This window comes from Equus caballus, chromosome 3, assembly GCF_041296265.1.
Source record: "Equus caballus isolate H_3958 breed thoroughbred chromosome 3, TB-T2T, whole genome shotgun sequence".
Classification (NCBI taxonomy): domain Eukaryota; kingdom Metazoa; phylum Chordata; class Mammalia; order Perissodactyla; family Equidae; genus Equus; species Equus caballus.
This window is the reverse complement of record NC_091686.1, coordinates 49,344,605-49,367,380: the sequence shown is the minus strand read 5'-3', so window position 1 is coordinate 49,367,380 and position 22,776 is coordinate 49,344,605. Positions and strand designations below refer to the sequence as shown.

The following is a 22,776-nucleotide window of genomic DNA, read 5'->3' as shown; positions in this document are numbered from 1 at the left end:
AGAACAACTACTGAGATGAGTCCATAAATCCCTCAATATGTAATTATGTGGCCATTCTTCAATTAGAAGATTAAAAAGCCATTTCTTCCCAATATGTCAAGTACCTAATTATGTATTTATATAGTTACAGTTGCTACAGCAATGTACAGTAGACGTCTAAAAACTGTTATAGATGGACACAAAAATGTTATAAACTAGCTTGTAATTTTAAATACCAAAATTTAAAAAATGAATGATTCAGCCATAGAGCTTTGAAGCTGTATCAAAAAAAAAGCCCAAAATTTATTTCGTACTTGTACAGTTCAGCTTTTTCCAATTAAAAGTTATTAAGATTTTATCCAGTTGATTTTAATAAAAAATTAATGCATTGGTTCTTTCATCCCACGTTGTTGGTAAAAACTTAAGAATGTAAAAAGCACCATTTCAGCCTATGGAGCTAATGAGTGGGAACCTGCAGACTGGAGGTATACCCCCAATTGTCTTCCACAGAGAGATCAGAGGGCGCTGCCTGGAGAAACCACTGAGAAGAAGGTCCATTGTTACAAACTTGCCATTTTGTTGAATTTCTTGGCAGAAAAACGAAAAAATCTTCAAGAGCTTCGGGGTTGTGAGAAAATTATGGATCTATGTAGATCTGAGGTAAAACAAGAGACCCTCCAAATTGCTACACAATTTCCGTGAGAAAAGTACTTCTAATTTGACTATTAAGAAACTGAGTATATTGCAGAAATGAACATTTAAGTTCAGAGAGTTGTTAGAACTTGAAAGTTACCTAAACCGCGCACTTATTTTAGATATAAGGATCATGTTTATCAAATTACTCAAATCCTCACAGCAAAATAATCGTGCTGCATTAGAACCCTCTGGCTCTTGATTTGACACAGATTTTGCCATCCCACACACCCGTTTAACATCTCTTTTGGGTACTCTGTGCCCTTCCAACAGAAACGTTAAAACTTTTTCTACTCTTTTTCTTCTGATGTGGCAGTTTCTCTTTGTTTTTGATCTGCATTAAGACAAAAATTTTGGCTAAACACTAATGAAAAGTAAGAGCAGCAACTAACAACTTTTTGGGGATATAATGGTCTCGACAAGGTATATCTAGAAATGATTCTGAAAATCTCCCATCTGATGTGGGGTAGGGCAAAGACACTGACAGAAATGAGTTTTCAAATCAAGTAACACGTTAACTCGCTCAGTTATTTTTTCCTTTTTTTTTTTTTTTTTTTGCTGAGGAAGATTTTCCATGAGCTAACATCTGTACCAATCTTCTTCTGTTTTGTATGTGGGTCACCTCCACAGCATGGCTGACAAGTGGCATAGGTCTACACCCAGGAATGGAACCCAGGAAGAGGAGTGTGCCAAACTTAACCATTACGCTATGAGGCTGGTACTCCACTTTCAGTTTTTAATCAGCATATCACAAAATAAGGCTGAGAATAAGAAAGAGTGAGGTATATATAACTAAATAGAACAAATTCCTTTAATACTTATTAATTATCTCCTTATGGTAGACACTTTATTAGGTACTTAGGATGAAGACATGTAAGATACAGAATCAAGACTAGAAAAGTAAGCTAAGATCTATTTATGAAAGGCTTTCTGCTATTCTAAGGAATGGCAAGCCCTCAAAGGCTTCGAAGCAAAGGAGAGAGATCAGATGTCATATTGTCCTCAGTGTGACAGATGGATTGAAGTGTTGGTTAAGAGACAGAAAGTAGTTAGGGATTCATTTGGATAGACCAGGAAGGATGATGGAGTCCTGAACTTAGCTGGTGATAGTGGAGAGGAAGAGGAAAAAGAAGATTCTGGAAATAAATAGATGATGTACTTGGGATGACCTAGGCATTTGCAGAGTGCTAGGAGGCAAAGGTACACTACATTCTTAGCTACTGCAATTGTTAAATTATTACCATCACCAAGTGAAATAGTACTGAATTTGGCAGGAAAGTGGGAAGAAAGATAGCAAATTTATTTTGGTACGCGTTCAGTTTGGTGCGTCTGTAGGATATTCAAACAGACAAGTCCAGTAGGTCCAGATCATGGTTTCTCAATCTCAGCACTATTGACATTTGGGACTGGATAATTCTCTGTTGTGGGGTTATCCTGTGCATAGCAGGATGCTTTCAGAATCCCTGGACTCTGCCCACTAGACACCAGTGGCACCTCTCTCAGCAATGACGAAATCAATTCCTCTAGACAATGCCAAATGTCCCCTAGGGGGAAAAAATCACCCTAAGTTGAGAACCACTGGTCTGGAGTTTGGTAAAGAAGTCCTGGTAGAAGGTTTGTGCTTCCTTGCCTAGGAGACAGTTGAAGCGCTAGAAATACATGACACCACCAGGGGAAAGACTGCAGCATAGAACAAAGAGGACATCAACATTCAAGAGGAAAAGCTGTCAGCAAAAATGACATGGAGAGAGCAAAGAGGGAGGAGACAAACCAAAGATAAGTGTCAGAGGAGCCAAGAGGAGAATAAAGTTTTCAAAAGTTCGGAGGCCATCAGGACAAACGCAGCGAAGGACCCAGAGGGGAGAAAAAGCCATTGGTTTGCAAAATTTAGGAGCGAAGCGGGAGTAGAAGTCAACCTATGTTGAGGGGGGTAGCGGAACTGGGAAAATAACTATCATGAGAACCTACTACTCTTTTGTAAAATTTTATGGTGACGGAAGTCAGCAGTACCATTAGGGGTGATGAGTTTGAATGCAACATGGTGTAATTCTTCTTAGGATCCGGTGTCATTTTTGGCATAGTTTTCAAATTCCTGCCACATGAAGGCACATCTTATGAGGATCTTTGTTTCCCGATTGAGTATCGTGACTGCACGCTGGAAGCACGTGCATCCAGACACAGGTTCACCTGAACCATTATTGAATACAGTACAATTATTTTGTTTTAATGGTTTGGCTTAAACTCTATGTAAATTTTATCTGATTTCTAAAATGATCTCATATTAACCCTCTACAAGGCAATACTTCTTCCTGAAAATTCCTTTTAATTCCTTCCATAAAACCTCTCTTCTAGCTTTCAGGTTGTGTAATGAGCGTAGAATATATTGGGCCGTGTACCACAGCAGCTGCTCCTTTCAGTACGCCTCCACAGGACTCTGTGAGCGGAGGGTAGGTAACATTTTAAACATATCCTTCATCATTTGGAGAGATGTGACAGAAGACAGGCCGGGTGCCTTGCAGGCAGAGAGAACACAAGGGTGACGAATGAATAAGCATGAAAAACGGACACTTGTCTGGGAATTAGATGTAAAACAGAATGATTCCGAATAATGTGGGCCTTCCCGTCAGGAGAAAAGATGAGCTTCTGCCCTTGGAAGACCTTTAGGATTCTACATTTCCGTTTTCTTTCCATTAGTTGTAAGGCTGCTACTAAAATAAGTATAAAGTCCTTTCATTATAACCCAGATTACTTTTGCAATGTCAACTTGGCCTCACTCTGATTGAGCCATTGATTCCACCAATTAAAAGAAAAATCAGCTTTGTCATATGCGTGCATTCAGAGAGATGTTTACTTAAGAACATGAATATTGGCTTACTAAATCCATACAGCGAAATCCAATTAGCAGATGGAGAATCTGACTTGAAACTATACAGATTTCTATTTACCCTTGACACAGTAATCAAAGAAAGCCTTTTAGAACACACACATGTGTGGGAGCATATGACGTCTCACTTTTATTGTAGAATTTTGATGTTTTCACTGAATTCCTTTTGCACAATAATAATACCGTGGTTACAAATTATCTATGACATGGAATCTCATAATTCACAGCAGTCTACAAACACGAACTCTGCTTTATGACAATGTGGTAAACGGAAAGAAGGCTAAGTGGGGGTTTGAAGACTTTGTGGCCTTCTCCTTTCTCATTTGTAAAATGAAAGAAAACAACAGGATGTTTTTGAAGGTCTCTTTTGCCATATATAAAGACCGATGACAGAATAGACTAACATTTTTAATACATATTTTAGGGGAAAAAAGCTTCTACTTTGTCGAATAAGACACTTCCTGGTTGTGATGGATCTTTAAGGGGATATACCAATTATGAGAAATGACAGAAGAAATTATTTTTTAATAACTTAGTAGTTGACGCATGTTTGAAGAGAATATCATATAATATTCCCCTCAGGACAGTTTTCATGGAAGTTTTGGACACTTGGATATACAACCAAGGGTTCAAGTTAGAAAATGGGGAAAAGGGTGGGCTCCAGAAGATTCAGTTTTAAAAATATCAGAAAATTCTTTGTACAAATCCAAGAGAGCAAATAAGGTACATCACAAGGACAGATGAAAAGTAAAGTTCTCATGATTGTAAATGCATTGAAAATTACTGTGACAAAACTAATTTTCTCCCTCCTTGGAGAGACAGGAAGAGAAATGCCTACCCCAAACAGCAAGCAAGAAAGCCCATCATGTCAATGTGTGCATTTATGAAAGTGGACAAAAGTCATGTCTCCTTTGCAGGGACATCCCCAAGCAACTTTGCCTGACACCACATGCAAAGGGTGAGTGTGGCCTGCAACCGAAAAGGCTAGGTGCACAGGCACAGCTTTGAGTATAATGGATCACACCACCATCCAAGCACCTGTGACCTCTGCTGATTTGGGAAAGAAACTAGGAGAAAATAGCAGCAAAGGATTTCCCTATGGTGTCTGGGCAGGCAGGCTGCTGATACTACCATCTCTGAAAAAGAAAATAAATATGTTCTTACTCCAAGTTATTTTTATGTGTGAGGAAGATTAGCCCTGAGCTAACATCTGTGCCCATCTTCCTCTATTTTATATGTGGGACACCTACCACAGCATGGCTTGATAAGCGGTGTGCAGGTCCGAGCCTGGGATCCGAAGGCCGCTGAAGCAGTGTGCAAACCACTGGGCCGGCCACTCCAAGTTTTTTAAAAAAGGACTCACATTTTTAAAAAATTTGTATTCCCTCAACAATGGTACTTCATTCAGGAAGATTTATAGAATAAAATATTTTTCAAAGACAAAATCTTGGTGGTGTGATAAACTGCTACTAAGAAGTCAGGAGTTTTCTGAAGGGTATACTTCAATAGACTATTCTAGTGGAAATTAAAAATCTTTAAATTCCACAGAATAATAACATATAAAGGAAATATTATCTTATTAATGTTGGTTGTTTTTTGGTTTTAGACCTCACAGGGTTTTGTGAATATTAAAAGAGATATTGAATCTGAAAAGGTTTTGGAAGATTACAAAGCACAAAACACACGTAGTAAATTACTACAACTATTTCTATTATTATTCAGAGAGTTCTAGAATGAAAGATGATTACTCATATGAGTAAATTTTCAACATGTCATTCTCTTATATACTTTGGCCATATGGTCTATAAACTATAGTATCTAATATTCCTTATTATTTTTATGGAATTTAAGGTTTATTCCTGTGTTTTTTAAACTGCATGTCATGACCCCTTAGAGGGTTATGAAATCAAGGTAGTGGATTAAAAACCAGCATTAAAAATTATGAATTTGAATAAATAGAGAATATCAAGATGTATCGTGCATAGTATTATGTATGTATGTGTGTATGCACACACATACACACATATCTGCGTATTTGTACGTATGAGGAGATGCATATATGCTTAGTGGATAATGATATAAATATATTTTTTATTGTAGGTCACCTTGAAAAAGATTTGAAAGCAACTGGGAAGCAAGCTAACCTTGTGGTTAAGAATAGGGTCTTTGGCAGGGACAAACTTGGGTTCAGAGCCTGTCTCTACCACTTGACCAGCTGTGTGACCTTGAGTACATTGCCTAACCTCTCCTTGCCTTAATTTCTTCAGTTGGAAAATGGGTATGAAAATAGTATCTACTTTACAGGATTATATAGGAAGAAATACCGATGAAATTCTAACATCATGCCTGGAATAAATATGTACCCAAAAAATAGTAATTCCCCACCCCATCTTTTCCCTATAGTATTGGAATTTTATTATGCTATATTACAAACATTAAGCATTATCATTATTAGTTAAAATAAACATAACCAAGTGGGACAAAACAATTACAAGTGTGGGAGGATTGAAGGTGTGACTTCAACAGTCAAAGTGTGACTGTTGATTGAAGGTGAGTGTCACAAAGAGAAATCCCAGGACTACCATACATCTGCTTGATAAAAATGCAGATTTCACACTTGGGCCCTGGGAATCTACACATTTAACTGATGTTACATGTGTGTTTTACACACAGTACTTAAATCTGAGAACCACTGATTGATTGATTGATTGATTATTTAAGGAACACCCATGATATGCAGGGCACTGCGCTAGGCCCTGGAGACACGGAGGCTGGGGGGGTGGGGGGAGGGTGAGGGGGGTGGGTTTGGGAGCCTGTGGGAACCAAGCCAGCTTGCTTCTGCACTGTGGCTCTTACCACCTATTTTGTAATGAGTCCCTGTTGGTGTTTCCACAGCATCAGGAGAGCTCACTCCTGTACAGGCAGACGGCTGCCATCGTCTCGCACACGAATGGAAACCTTGTGTGTCTAGGTGCCATGCAGGTAGCATAAATGGGAGAAAGTTAGGCACGAGAATTTTTCTCTTGAAACATGGCACCTACAAGGGCTGTCTTTTATTTTCTAAATATTCATAGAGACATAGGTACAAAACCACTCCACTTAACTTTTTACTCTTGCTACTCAGCTCTAGTTGCATGTTGCCATATAGGAGCACAGGCTCAGTGTGCCACAGACTCCATATTTGATGGCTAACAGAAGCTAATAATGTGGATTATTACGTAAATTTTTGAAAAATTGTGTATGTTGTCAACGGGTTAAAATTTTATCAAAATACCTGTGTCGGCCAACATTTTGAGGGCCAAGCCAAAAGTTGGTGGGCCATATTGGGCCTATGGACTGCGCTTTGAGATGCCGGTCTAGCAAGTTTAGCGCTGAGAGTGTCACAGTTATCTTAATGCTTCTTGTGGCCTCTCTCCCACCTCAGAGAGAACCCCCTAGGCTTTTCCCCACAGCTCCTCTCTCTTCCGACCTGCGGGCTTAACCAAGAGAGCTGACCAAGAGATCTTGGTGGACAAATCTGCTTCTGTTAGTAGGATTGCATGTATAACATTTTCTGAATTAGTATTTTATAATTATTAGTTTATGCTCCCTTACCTACTTTCAGAAAGACTGTTCGGCATTAAACATTAGGACTTCAGAAGATTAAGTGACATTTTAAATAAATGGAAACTATTAGCACCTGAATCAAGAGAATCAAAGTTTGTTGATGGCTGAAAAGACACTTTGTCATCCTTTCTGTAATTCCTGATGATGACATAGGAAAAATATGTCCCCACATTCTTTTCTGAACAAATGTCTTCCTTGCTACGGTTGCTATGTACAAAAACCTGAAGCTCTTTCATGGACAGAAGGAAACTGTGAAGAGTGGGCATGATCTGTGCTCAACTCTTGTTCTTTGGAGTAGAAATGGCGAATATTCGGTACCCTGCCTTCCCTTCCAGCGCACGTGTCCATAACTAATCAACCGTGATCATGATATTCTTTTCTGTAGAGTCTGGATTTAGCCTCACGATCCTCCCCAGCAGAGGACGCTGGGAGGCCACAACTAAGCAGGAGCGAGCATTCCAGATGTAATGCATTTACGTTCCCCACCTAGAGTTCACTGCACAGAACTTCCTGGATGAGGTACGTCTGCACAGTTAGCCATCTTTCTATCAGATGTTATATCATTGCTAAGTTTTGCCTCAGAAAGACAAAGCAATCTCAGCCAATTGGATGCTAAATTTATAAATTTTAAAAATTCCTTGAGGTCAAATATATCTTGGTGTTTGGTGCTTAGTACATGTAGATCCTTAATGAATGCCAAATTGATTCAATTTCCCAAATAATCTGGCCACCCCCTTTACTGAAGGTCTGGGAACAATTTCTCTCATGATGGACAACTGAAAAAGCCCTTAGAACTCACACAGTACAGCCCCCTTACTGCACAGACAGTACAACCAGGACCTGAAAGGCTAACTCACTTGTTCAAGCTCACCAGCTACCCCACGGCGTGGATCTGTTGAAGGACGAGTATTGCACTGTGGTTGTATTTGTTTTCTATAGAAATCACCACAAACCTAATGGCTTCAAGTGACAGACATTTGTTTTCTCATAGTCTGGAGGCCAGCAATCTGAAATCAGCCTCACTGGGCCAGAATCAAGGGGTCGGCAAGGCTGCACTCAATCCAGGGATTCTCAGGGGGAAGCCACAGCTTGCCTCGTCTAGTCTGGTGGCTGCCAGCATTCCTTGGCTTGTGGCTGCATCCCCCGAACCTCTGCCTCTGTGCTCACACTGCCTCCTCTTCTATCTGTGTCAAATCTCCTTCCACCTTTCTCTTATAAGGACACTTGTGATTGGCATTTAGGGCCCACTCGTATAATCCAGAATAACCGCCTCATCTCAAGATCGTTAATGTAAGCACATCTGCAAAGATCCTTTTTCCATGTAAACTAAGATTTGCAGGTTCCAGGGATGAGGCCCTGATATGTTTGGGGCCATGATCCAGTTCACCATGGGGTTACACTCATTGAGCCTGTATCCACCTGCTTGACTTTAATCCTGTTTCTGTACTTAATGAGGTTTATGTGCTTTGTTTCTTCATCCCTGAAGTGAGGATAATTAGGGTGCTTATCTCATAGCGTTATTGTGAAGATTAAATGAGGTAATACACATAAAAACTCATAGGACAGTGCTGTTACATGAAAGTCTTCTCTAAATGTCCTTGTTTAGATACCCACTCCATCCGGCCTCAAATCAGTGTAGCTGTCAAACTCTGAGTTCATGGCTGCACTGATATTTAATTAAATAAATTAATTACTGTATTTATTTCTACCAAGAGGCCACGCTCCAAGTATGAGAATGAAGCTTCCTGCCTCCCGAATGGAGCTGGTCCTGACCCAGCGGCTCTAGACCCAGGGAAATTCTGTCCGTGGAAGAGTCCCACGCAGTGTTTATCTGCTGTTGGACATCTTCTGTCCTTTCTGCCGCAGGCCTGACCCTGCGTGAAGCAAATACAGCTGCCTGACTATGATGCAGATTTTCAAGCTTTCAAATAAACTTGCAATTAACTATTTTCCATGCTCAATGAACAGAGGTGCTAGACACATTTTAACTTCTCAAAATTTTGTTTTAATGTACTTTCAAAGGGTTCCTCTAGCAAATAAAATAATTCCACGGTCACATATAATAATAATACCTGCGTTCTTAAAGGGGAAAAATATACCTTTCTCCCAATAACGATAAAAAGGGTTAATTATGTCGTCATATAAAGTATAACTTGTACTTAAACCACCAAATCTGGCTATTAGCGAGAAGTAAGTGCTGTGAACCAAGCAGTACAACCGATTTCGGGAGAGCTAGATCAGCGTTCTGAGCTTCGGGCGCTTATTAAAGGTGAAAAACACCTGACAATGCCACAGTATCCTAGAAAGTTGGCTACGGTTTTCTTTTCCAGGAAAAAAAGTATCTTATCATTGCTGGAATTTTTTAAAAATCATGAAAAAAATTTTTATATTCAGCCACTCGTGATTTTTAAATGTAAGGGACAAAGTAGATAAAAAAATGTTGGGTGGAGTTTTTTTACTTGCTTTTTCTTCTCTAATATTGTAAAATACAAAACAAAACAAACAAAAAACAACCAACCAAACAACAAAAATAAACCATATGAAGTTTCCTCCATGGTTAGAGTGAAAAGTCAAGAATTTTGTTACATATTTCTGTAAATCTGTACAACGAATTGGACTGCAAAGAGAAAAGTTTGTTTAAAACTCAGATTTACCATTTCCTAAACAAGTGACTTGGGCAAGTTACCTAATATTTCCATGCTTCTATTTGGTTATTTGCATAATAAGGACAATCACAGAACGTACCTCAGAGGCCTGCTGGGGCATCACTACGGGGCTTACAGCAGAGTCAGGCACACGCCAGGAATATTGACTACTAGAACACAGAGCTTTCTAAAGCCAAAAGAATGAAGACAAAAGACTTTGATTTTATTCCTGTAATTATTTTGTAACCTCTTTTTGCCATTTAAAAAACTAGTGTTTTTGACCAGTCCTGGGAATTTACCTCGGACAGCTTCATAATATCATAGAGTTCATATCCAGGGACGGAGGTTGGAATGACCTTTAAGCAAACCAGCAGAAGGATTGTCATGGCAATGTCTTCAGATGTGGGGAAGCAGGGCTGTCCCTTACTGCAGAGACAGCCACTGAGGTCATTGAAACAGAGAAATCTGGGTGAACAAAGTCTTCGCAGAGGGGACGTACAATTTCAGTCATTCTTATTTATTTCTTGGCTTTGGGGGCATTTATAGAACAAACATAGTTGTATTCAGAAAGTTTTGCTAAAGAGTTTTTTTAAAAATAAATATTTTAGAGCTACAACTCCAAGTGACATCCATTACAGAGAAAAGGAGGGAAACCCCCCCCATACAAGCCACGCTTATATTCACACTGCATCTTTAGTTTCAGAAAAAAATGATTATATGTCATCACAATATTTTTAAGGTATGTTTTAGGGATAAATAATAAGAAACATGCCAACTTTATGGATGAGGAACCTGACATATCAGAAAGTTAAGGCTCTTTTCTCAGAGTACAAAAAAATACAATGATTGCAGACAAGCTTTTTTGCAAATAAGCATTTTAGCCATAAACTTCCCTTTTCGTCCAGCATAAAACATTCCTTTAATAACACATCTTAGTTCAGTGGGTTACCAGCCCCCCTATAACACATAGATAGATGCTCGCCCCCCAAAATATAACTGACAGAACAGTGTTCAATCAATTGGACGTCTACCTCTCAGAATAAATATGGGCTACAAATGTCTACACCTTTGTAGGAGCTCCACGAATCTTGGGGACTTCTGTCCAAATACAAAAGCAAATGTGTTTGGAAAAATACAAACTGATGCAATCAGATAGGTTTTAAGCTTGACAGAGGAACCACACGATGAGCTATTTAATAGAACGGTTGAGATATATATGAAACAAGGAGAAATTATTATTAAAGACGTCTCTCTTATTATCTAAAAAGTCTAAATTGTGCAATTAATCTCATCTATTTCAAAATTTGGTCTCTATAACTTACAATGGGCTTATTGGGGGCTGAAGTCGTTGCACAAGGGATCAAACCACAGCTCAGACATGCTTGTTCGTAAACAGGTCATTTATTCTGGTGCGCTGGCAAGCCTGCCGACTTCTACCAAGGCATTTGACATCAGCTTGCCAGATACTGTCACAGTATAACCCAAATTTTTCAGAACACCTGGGTGAAGAAATGTATTATTTGGCTAAATTATATAATTACTTTTGTTTTATGTCAAGTAGACAGGTAGGAAATGAAAAAGTAACATATAAGGCCACAAGTAATGACCCCTGTATATGAAAACAAACACAATCATTCACAAGATTACGCATATATTTAATTGGAGAACTACCACCCCCAGTATGGAAATACTAATTCATTCATTCCTTGAATATCCTTATCGAGTTCCTACACTTTGCCAGGATCATTGCACGCATTTGGAATTCATCAGCGAACAAGCCAAACAAAAATCTTGCCCATCTGGATCTTACTTCCTAAGTGGGTGAGGGGAACAGACCACAAACCATGAACATAATAAATAAGTCAATATATAGTAGGTTAGAAGTTGACGAGTGCTATGGAGAAAATAGACAAGTACAAAAGTGTAACAGAGGTTTGGAGTGGGGAGAGCACAGAGGCAATCACTTCAGTCATCCGAGGTCCTTAGATTCCTTGGGCAATAAAACTTTTTTACTAAAAGAAGAAATCATTAGCATTGAATGGCAGCATCACTCTGTCCCGTCATATGCTTTCAGTTTAATTCAATTTCATTCCATTTATTTGTCTTCAGTTACCTAAGACCAGCCATGTGCAAGGCACTATTTTGGGACAACTGGGATATAACGATGAAGAAAATAAAGTGCCTGCTTTTGTGAAGTTTATACTCCACTGGTGGAACAGTCAACATAAAAGAAAACAAATAATGATGAAGAGAAACGTCCTTAAGAAAAATAAAGCAGCCTTGGGGTTAGGAGAGGGCCGGGATGGGTCAGTCGGTTTTAGGTAAATTGGTCAGGGTTGACCCCTCTGAAGAGGTGACACCTCAGCAGAAACCTGAATGAAAGGAGGAAGTGAGCCACACTAGAGCTGGGGAAGAATGTTCCAGGTGGAAAGGACCAGTCGTTGCAAACAACCTGTATCTGGAATGAGGGTACTGCATTCCGGAAGCAAGGAAACTGGTGTGGTGGTAGCAGACCAAGCAGCGAGGAGCGATGCAGGAAGCCAGGGCCTCCTCACACTTCTCTATAATAACAGTGAGCTGTAAAGTTGCACGTGTGGAAGAGGAGATATTTTAGTGAACTGCCACCTCACATAAAAGTAATTGTTAACTCGTCTTGTATTTGTACCCTTTGTGTTGGTTCAAGGCATGGAGTCCATTGCTAGACTGACCAGCTTCTCGTAGACTGGCTCTGTGAACTCAGGCAGGATTTTAAATCTCCCTTTGTTCTCAATTTCCTCAGCTGTGGAATGAGGACAGCAACACCCACCAGTTAGAGCTGCTGCAAGGAGCGAATGAGCTAAATCCACGTAAATGTTGGTCAAAGGGTACAAACTTTCAGTTACAAGACGAATAAGTTTTGGGGATGTAATGTACAGCATGGTGATTATAGTTAACAATACAGTACTGTATACTTGAAATTTGCTAAGAGAGTAGGTTTTTTTTCTTTTGAGGAAGATTAGCCCTGAGCTAACATGGAGCACATGTGGCTCATCTTAATTGAGAAGTACTGTAAGTGTAAGCACATCAGATCTCAAAGATTGGTATGAGAAAAAGAATGTAAAGTGTTTCATTAACACTTGTTTATATTGGTTTCGTTCAAACGATTGTTTAAATATATTGGACTAAATAAAATGTATTATTAAAATTATTTTTGCCTTCTTCTTTTTACTTTTTTAAGGGTGGCGACTAGAAAAGGTTAAACGGCATATGTGGCTGGCGTTATATTTCTTTGGACACTGCTGTTCTGGACAGTGTGCTAGACACTACAGACTGCACATATGAGCACGCTTGGTCCAAACTCACAGGTAGCTCACAAGGTGGTTCCGATCCCAGGGAGCTGGGGGAGGAGGGCAGGGAGGGCCTGATCCTCCTCAACCCTTTCCAGGAACTATCTTGTTCCTCTCCGTAGCCAGTGGCCTTTGTGACCATGGACGGCTGTGATTTATTGGTTTGCACACATGATAAAGAAAAAATCCTAAGGACTATCCTACCTTCCCAGGAAGCTGGATTCTCTGTGCACTTAAATCCACTATACCTCCCGAATTCCAGGACAAGGGTGACCACATGGAGCGCTCCTCCATCCTCAGGCATGGGGAGAAAAAGCACAGTTGAATTATATGTGAATCAGCAGAGAGTTTCAACCTGCAGGATTGCCAGTCCAGGCCTGGGACATGAAATGGCAAGATAAGGAGAGACTTTTCGGTTTTTAAAGTTAACTTAGTATCAATGTGTTTCAAAATGCACAAATAAGTGTACGAATGGTTACATCTATTGTTGTGAACACCTATTGTCACCTACTGAGCATTTGCTTTGTGTGTGGCACCATACCATATGCCTTACAAGTTTATCTAGTTTAATCTTAAAAATAAGCCTATCATTTTCATTTCACGGTTGATGGAACTAAGGCTCAGAGGGGTTAAGTCCCTTGACCAAGGTCACACTAGTAAGTGATGGAACCAGGACTTGAACATCAGTCGACGTGGCCCCAAATCTGTGCTCTAACCACTCCACTGTGCTACTCTTTTCACATTATATTCTTCCCCAACAACAGCAACCACGACACTATCAACAATCACAACAGCAGCGAAAGCAGCCAGAGCAAAACCAAGACATTTCCTGGAGAAAGACAGTGTTTGCTAGAATTTTGCCTGAATTACAGTTTCCTATCTCAACACTCGAAATTTTCCTTTTGGTCTACAACAGGGGACACTGGAAGAAACAACCCCCTGAAACTGGCAGCTGTATTACCAGAAGGGTTCTACTTTAGACGGTCATTATAGCGTCAATTTGATTTCTCTCGGAAGAAACTTCTCTGTCTGCAATGGAAGCTACAGCCCCACCAGGACATTCGGCGCTTCCCTCTAGCAAATGTCAGGATTCCAGAGCAGGCTAGAGCTCATGCCTAGCTGAATCTGAACTTTCATACTTTCTTTTCTCCATTTGCCCTGATTGTCTCACAAACTTATTTTTATATTTTATATAGTTTGAATGTATGAAATATTATAATCAAACAAATAAATAGGGGGCTGGCCCCATGGCCGAGTGGTTAAGTTCACACACTCCACTATGGTGGCCCAGGGTTTCGCCGGTTGGGATCCTGGGCGCAAACATGGCACCGCTCATCAGGCCACGTTGAAGCGGCATCCCACATGCCACAACTAGAAGGACCCACAACTAAGATACACAACTATGTACTGAGGGGATTTTGGGAGAAAAAGCAGAAAGAACAAAGAAGATTGGCAACAGTTGTTAGCTCAGGTGTCAATCAAAGCAAACAAACAAATAAATGAATAGTCAATATTCATTTCTGCATTACAGACTTCTGAAAATAGATCTTTTTCATGAAAGAACTATGGACCCCTCGATGGTACACACGATGAATATAAATCTAATTAGACGAGAGGTAATTGTACTTATTTAACCTTAGCATCACAGTTCTCTTCACCTGAGACAGTTGCACTTTAATTGCGGTTTACATGACGGCCATCTGTCAAATATTACTGGGTAAATCACCACAGCTCACTTGACTCAGAGCAAACTGGAAAGTCTGCAAGCTTCCTGCTACATTAGCCAGGACTGACTTGGTGGAGATCAGTTTTGACAGACGGAATTTGAGATTTAACCTTTTTTTCATCATGATGTAAATCTATACGAGTAAATCTTTACACACTGGATGGCATTCCTTGGCCACACACAGGTGAGTTCGGTTAATTAAGGAAGTACAAGCAAACTGCTCTTCAGTCTTATTACATGAAGATGGAAAGGGCTATAGGCAAATTAATCTCTTACTAGAAGAAGAGTTTGTTTTCTTATTTGAAAATGTCAAACTGTTAAAAGCTGTGAAGTAAATAGCAACATTTATGTAACACGTTGCAAAGAAAGATGAGGTTCTTATAGGTATTTAATTTTTACATGGAGAATAGGGATATACATAGAGAAAATTGTATATATGTACTTTTATATATTAAATATATATTTATTTATATACATATGAAATTGGCACAACGAGATTCATCATTTGGAAGTATGCAGTCTTTAAACTTCAGCTTTTAGGCAAGGCAATTCAGTATGGGTTGTATATTGGCAATTTAAAATATTTATATTTGATTTTAATGAACACATAGCAACAAAAGAGTTTTATATCATTGTACCTCTTTTGATTATAATTAGAACCAAATTTTGAATTTATTTAAATATCTGACCAAAGTAATTAGTTTTTTCTTTTTAAAATGTTTGAAAGTGCCTTTTTTATTCATAAATAATAAAATAAATCCTTCAAGATTTGTGGTAGCCGATTGTTGTGGATATTTTGGTATGCCAGCGAGACCCGTTTTCGGGACAGAGCCCACCTGTTGGGAGTGCAGGAGGTGAAGGCTCTCAGCCTCTCTCTCCTGGAATTGCCCTCAGTTGAGGACAGCTGACTTTACCCAGCTCACACAAGCTGGTGGGGCTGGCAGGGGAAGAGGAGCCCACATCCAATTACTAGAGTATGTGGGGAAATAAAGGCATGTTCAACCTCTTTGCCTCCAGGTGGGACAACTCTGAAAGGCCACCGAGCTCCAGAGCTCCCTATGGGGTCATCATTTCTTTAGCTACACTCCAGATCAATTTCTCTCTCTGCCCAAACCTACTGCCTTCTCTTCTCCAAGATATGGTTCCTAAGAACACTCTTCAATACGTTGCCCACGTGTGTCTCTTACCTCGGAGTCTGTTTCATGGAGAATCCACTTAAGACATGGAGAAAATCTCTTTAGGTATGCTCAGAGAAGAAAGGTTAACACAGAGTATTTTGATAAACTTCACCAGAAATTCTTTACAACAATTTTAATTCAACAAAATTTATCAAACATCTATGATGTTCTAGGCATTGTGCTAAGCACTGAAGAGATAAAGTTAAATAAAATAGAATTCTTCATCTTAAGGAACTCACTGTCATGAAACACAGACATTACAAGTCAGTATGATCCAATTGAGACAAGCCCTATATTCAGCATAGTGACAAGCTGCTCTGAAAGTATTGAGAACGGAACACTTATCACTCCAGAGACCCACGAGGCGGGAATGACTTCACTAGGGACATTTGAAAAACATCCTTCAAAAGGCTCAGGTCTTTTGAATCACTCTTGTCTTTCTTTCAGATCCCACATCCAATCTCTCAATAGAAGCCGCTCCTCTGTCTTTAAATACATCTAGAATCCAGGTCTCACCACTTCCACTGCTTCCAATCTATGCTAGCCTAACACTTCTCATAGCCAAAGCCTCATAACTGGCCTTCCTGTTTCTACCCTTGCCCCTCATGCTCTGGTGTCAACACAGCAGACAGGAGATTCTGCAAAAATGGAAGTCGGATCATGGATTCCTCTGTCTAAAGTTCCTACCTCATCCTAAGAGCCGAAGAAGACACACTTTCAGGGTCTCAGGCCATCTCCACACTGCCCTCCCATCCTTACCTCTGGGCCTTTCCTTTCTTAGCTCATCTAAGAGTCTCCTCTCACTGTGTTCCAGCCACTTGGCCCATCTGGTCTTCTTGGAACCTGCCAGCACACTCCTGCCTCAGGGTATTTGTACTTGTGCCACTTGCTCTTCCCTCGGCCTGGCTCCCTCCTTCCCCTCCTTCAGGTTTCTTTAATTGTCAACTTCTTCCAGAGGGATTTCCTGACCACCCTTGCCCAGCACAACATATCCTCCTTGCCTGCTTTATTTTTCTTCATACCGCTTCCATCTGCTCTGTTCCTGATTATTATTTATTTTATTTGGAGTTTGCTCTTCCTCACCAGAACATAAGCACCATGAGGGCAGGATCACTACATGTTTTGTTTCTGGCTCCATACCCAACACCCACAATTGTCACAAGAACAGAGTAAATGCCTACTAAATATTTGTTGAATAAATGAATTTTTACAAATAATGAAGGAAAGCAAAAGAAGGATGAAGGCTTTCACTATGAACAATAGTTGGAAAGCATGGAAATCAAAATATTGCTAATCTAGTGTGACTGGAAGGGAGAAATTCTTTGTGGTCAGAGTTGGAAACATAGGTTGCATGTGTAAACCATGGAACATGGTTGTTATGGCTGAAGTGTGGCCCCCTAAAATTCCCATGTTGAAGTTCTAACACCTGGTACCTCAGAATGTGACTTTATTTGGAGATAGGGCTTTAAAGAGTGATTAACTTAAAATGAGGCCCTTAGAGTGGTTTTAATCCAATATGACTGGTGTCCTTATAAAAAGAGAAATTTGGACCTGGACCGTTACAGAGAGAAGTCTACGTGAAGACATGGAGAAGGTGACCATCGTCAGCCAAGGAGAGAGGCTTCAGAAGCCAGTACCGCTAGTACTTTGAGCGCAGACTTCTGGACTCCAGAACTGTGAGGAAATAAATTTCTCTTGTTTAAGCCACCCAATCTGTGGTATTTTGTCACAATAGCCCTAGAAAACTAATACAAAGATATATGCCATTGTAAGGAATTTTGACTTTACCTCACAAGACACTGTCAAATTTTAAGCAGAGATGGAAGTGGGGAAGACTGCATTTGTGGTAAGATGGAGGAAGGACTGGAATAGGGATTAGCCCTGAGCCATGGATGTGAACTGGGAAGTATTTGCAATGGTTGGGATCCAGATCAAGGAGAAGGAAGGGAAGAGGTGAGTACAGAATGGGGAGAGGCATCACAGCCAAGACTGTTGGGACTTAGTGACACATTAGAGGTAAAGGATATTGACACCCACTACAAAATGGAACTTAGTAAAATGCAGACATGCAAAGGGGATGAGATAGTAAAATTACATAAATTTCAGTGGTCTTACACTGGAGAAAATTTCTCAGTATGGAATTTAAGATAGATTGTAGCAGCATTCGTTCTGCTAGAGGTGTGAATAGCACTCATTGAGAAAAGGGGTCTGCAGAAAGAGCTGCAGGCTACATCTTGTCTTGGGGATAATACATACACTCGCAGATTAAAGAATCTGAGAAGTTTGGCAAAGAAGAAACCTCTTGAACTTTGTCCAAAAAAAGTATTACCTATGTTTATTTGATTATAGAAGCCTCTTTTGTGAGGCACCTTTAACCTCTCCCTGAACATGAATACTCTAGAAATTAATACAGTTTGGAAAATAGTGGTGTATCTTGAAGCACTAGAATGGTTCCAAAATAAATTGAGAAGTTTTTTTCTGGATAGTCTCTATTTCCAATAGCAAAACTAGTCAACATTGTCTTAAGAAATTGGCAGAATAAACTCATTAAAGGAATATACTTGGTTTTCCTATGACCTAATTATTACCAGATTTAAAAAAATTCATAATCTTTTGAAAGTAGCACTAATTCTTTCATGTCCCTAAGGGAAAACTACTCACTGCCTTGAAACAAAAACCAAAATATTCTAGGGGCCAGCCAGATGGCATAGAGGTTAAGTTCGCATGCTCTGCTTCAGTGGCCTGGGGTTTGCGGGTTCAGATCCCGGACACAGACCTACACACCACTCATCAAGCCATGCTGTGGCAGCATCCCACATAAAATAGAGGAAGGTTGGCACAGATGTTAGCTCAGGGCCAATCTTCCTCAAGCAAAAAGAGGAAGATTGGCAATGGATGTTAGCTCAGGGCCAGTCTTCCTCACCAAATAAATAAAAAAAAATAAAATAAATAAATAAATAAATAAAATTCTAGTGACTTAAGGGAAAGTGTAGCTCAAACGCAGAGATCTGGGAGCAGTTTTTGACCAGGTTTCTTTGATGCTAGAGCAGTCAAAGTCTAAATTTTCCCACATTCCATCAGTTTCCAAAACCCATGGTGTTTGGGCACAGTGACTCACATGCGATGCGCACATAGGCCTTCCGGCTCTTTGTGGTGCCCGCTGAGCTCCAGGCCACACACTGGCACCAGTAATCTTCAGGCCCAAAGAGTTCTTCCACTTGCTGGCGTGAAATCTCAATGCTCACTTCCCGGACAATGAGACCTGATCAGAGAAAGGTGGATTTAAGTCAGGAGAAGATTTTACTAAAGAAATACAAAACATTATACCATAATTTTTCCCCCACTGATCCTTCCTGATGCCATAGATCAACATCCCAGATACTGTCTTTCAACTCCTCTGATTTTCCTCTGCCTCCAGTTACTTGACTCTCAACTTTTTCATTCTCTTGTTTGCTCTTTCAAATCTTCCAGACTCGCCAGAAGATGAGAATGGAGTACCTCTGCCACTTCACAGAATTACACCTTTCCCCAAATATTCACCCTTCACCAAATTATCTTCCTCTGTATACTCAAATGTGAACTTGAATTTCACATCTTCTAAGGTTTCTACCCTCAGTTGTATAGGTTGTGGGTAAGACATCCATGTGCTGCACACAGCTTTACGAATCTAAATCTTCTTAGGAAGACTTAGTTCAAATGAAATGAGACAGAATCATCTAAAACTATAATTATAAGTGCATAAATCATAAATATATGTGCACATGCATACCCGGTTTTATTATAATATTACCTAGCAATTTACAAATACGTGGTATATTTAACGACTAAATTACTTTAACAGTTGGGTTTCAGTTATTAAGGCACATTGCTTTTTTTGAAAGAAATACTAGCTTTAGTTAACAAACCTCTGCTATTCTATCCAAAGAATGTATGACTTCAAGGTTTTCATGCATAATATTTTGAAAGCCCAAATATTTATAATCACAACGTAACAAAAATCCCGTTAGAGTTGCCTCCAGTTAAAATGCTAAAATATTCAGAATTTATTTCACAGAATTATGTAATCCTAAATAATAAAAATTGAACTAATAATCTGGGAGTATCATTTCAGGGGTATTTATCTCGAGACATCAAAGCCTATTTCAGAGTTTCGTTCTGCAATGTGCCTCTTCGCACTGAGCAGGAAGGGTCATCTAAACAACATATGTCGACAACTGTCAGGTCTCCACACACGCTTCCAGAATGGAGTGTCTCATGCGAGATCTAGCAGGGGCGCCCTTAGGGAATAGGAGAATTTTCTCTGGGTCAAGTATGAGAACAATAAGAAAGATTAAATGTGTTGCTTTGTACTGTTTATTCATTCATATATTCATTTATTCACTGAATAAATATTTATTAAGCATCAATTATGTAAAAGATATTGCAGTGGGCACTTGTGAATCTCTGATGAGTAAGGTCGCCATTGCCCTCAATGAACTTATGTTATTGTGAGGAGGGCACAGATTAACTACAGATTACCCAATTTATTACTTTATTACAATTGTGTTCAGTGCTACAAAGGAGAAGTATAGGGACAATGAGAGCAAATAACAAGGGGACTCAATTTAGTATGAAGGATCCAACATGAGGTAGGTTTGGGAGAGGGACAGGCTGTACGGGAAGAAGCCGGAAAGAGCATAAGCAGATTGGGAATCCAGGAGAAGACAACTAAGCCCTAGCCACAGAGAACAGCGGCATGAGATGAAGCTGGAGACAAGAAAGGGACCAGTCTACTACAGTCTTGTAGACCGGTGGTTCTCAACATGCGGCCCCCAGAACAGTTTCATCGGCATCACCTGGGAACTTACTGGAAACGCAAATTCTTGGGCCCCACTCCAGACTCACTGAAAAAAGCTTTGAGTTAGGCCAGCAATCCGTGTTTCGACAAGCCCTCCACGAATTCTGAGGCATGCTACAGTCTCAGAACCACGGTTGCACACCATATTTAGGATTTGGGATTTCCTTCTGAGAGTCATGGATATTATTAAAGTATTTTAAGCAAGTAGATGACATAATCAGATGAGAATTTAATATTTATATATATCATACGTACAAGATAGAGAGTTATTTCCAAAAAGTTATGATTTCTTAAAATATTTGATCTTGACTTCTTGGTATAGGTGACATGAAAGTGGTGTCATCTGGATATCCTAAAAAGTGTTCCAGATCTTATTCTAAAACCTAGCACATGCTCAAATGGGTAAAAGTGCCCAGGGAAATTAAGGACCACCCGACAGAAGTAGGTGCTGTCCCATGGCGGGGAATAAACAGTGTTTCCCGTCAGGAGCTGGTGGGGTGGAGTCAGAGAAACAACTAGCCCTTGGGGCCACTCACGAGTCCCTGAACTGGAAGGAAGCCCAGGAAAGTGGGTTTTACAAGCCAAAGGCAGGGCAAGATCCTGAAGGGATCAAAAAATTTAAGTATATTTAAAATTATTTTAAAGTTTTGAAAATTAGTAATCCTTTTATGTTTACACAATTATCAGTTTAAAAAGAATTTTCAAATGACTGGCACATCCCAACGCCCCACCCCTCTAAGTAAAGATTAGTATATTATTTTAGCCAATGTCCAACTAACAAAACAACCTCCACAGTAAAAATCCCAACTTATGAACACTACTTTCCTGGTCTCTGTTGAGGCCTCCCATTTTCCTCTTATTGTAGTATTCTCATTTTCCTGATAGCTAGAAATTCATGCAAAGATGGAGCACAGCTCTTTCCTCTTCTCCCCCAACCTTTCTTTTTAAAACACCTTCCGATGTGGAAGACTTTTGCCCGTTGTACTTATCGATACCTTCTCTCTTCGTGCAGAAGTTCAGTTACTGGAAACAACGCTCTTCGTTTAAATGTTGTTGCCGTGCATTTACAGCCACCAACGGGCTGGCAAACCTGCAGAGCGTATTTCCTCAGCACCACGATGGCTCTTTCCAAAACGCAGAGCAGCAGCAAACGGGCTCAGGATATTAAAACCACACACAAATATTTTGTGTCCCAAGATGATAACTTCAGGTTTCAATGCCCCTCTCTTACTTAAAGCAATTACAGGAAACCTAATTAAATGCCAGGGGAACTGCAGGGGGACCACTGTATCCTTTAGCCCAAATAGGCTCATGGATGTTTCCGCTGACCACAAATCTGAAGCCTTTTAAGAAGCCACAGGCAGACCCTCCTGCTGCAGGGATTATTCACGGTATGAATGTTCTGAATTGTGCGGCCCAGGCTCCCTGTGGGCACAGGAGTCAAGCACACACCGATTTTTGTCTTCATCTGCACAGACGCCCCATTCAGGAGGAGATGGCTCAGTTACAGTTGTGTACAGTTGTACTGCCATATGCCCAAAGTTTGCATTCCAACTTTTGGTCAACAACACGAGAACAAGAAAGAAATGAAGCATGAAGTCCCTAAACACTTACAGCTTAGAATTCCCTAGAATCAACTGCATTATTCAGACTCTGAGTTACTTGGTTGCATACCATGTTTTCATTGCCATAGGTAAGTTCATTACCATGACATTTTGTTCATCAAACCAGAGGCTAGTGGTTTGGGTAAAAGTAGGTAATATCCTTTCTCTTTGAAACTAAAATTTCAAATATGCTTGAAGTCTTGAGATGGAAAAAGCAAGCTGCCTTGAAATTCGAAATGCCATCAGCATTACTTCCAGGGCAGGCTGCTTTGAAGAGCATTTGGGAACTTGAAATTGG

The 22,776-nt window shown here is 40.0% G+C and overlaps 1 protein-coding gene across 4 annotated transcripts in view; it reads right to left on the bottom strand.

Annotated features, from left to right (window-relative positions):
• UNC5C (unc-5 netrin receptor C) overlaps window positions 1-22,776 on the bottom strand; it is a 357,910-nt gene that overhangs the window by 100,705 nt on the left and 234,429 nt on the right. For all 4 annotated transcript variants that reach the window (XM_001497540.7, XM_070262216.1, XM_005608603.4 and 1 more), the window contains exon 3: window positions 19,156-19,299. In XM_001497540.7, the coding sequence (XP_001497590.2) occupies window positions 19,156-19,299 (144 nt within the window). The remainder of the gene's footprint in view (window positions 1-19,155; window positions 19,300-22,776) is intronic.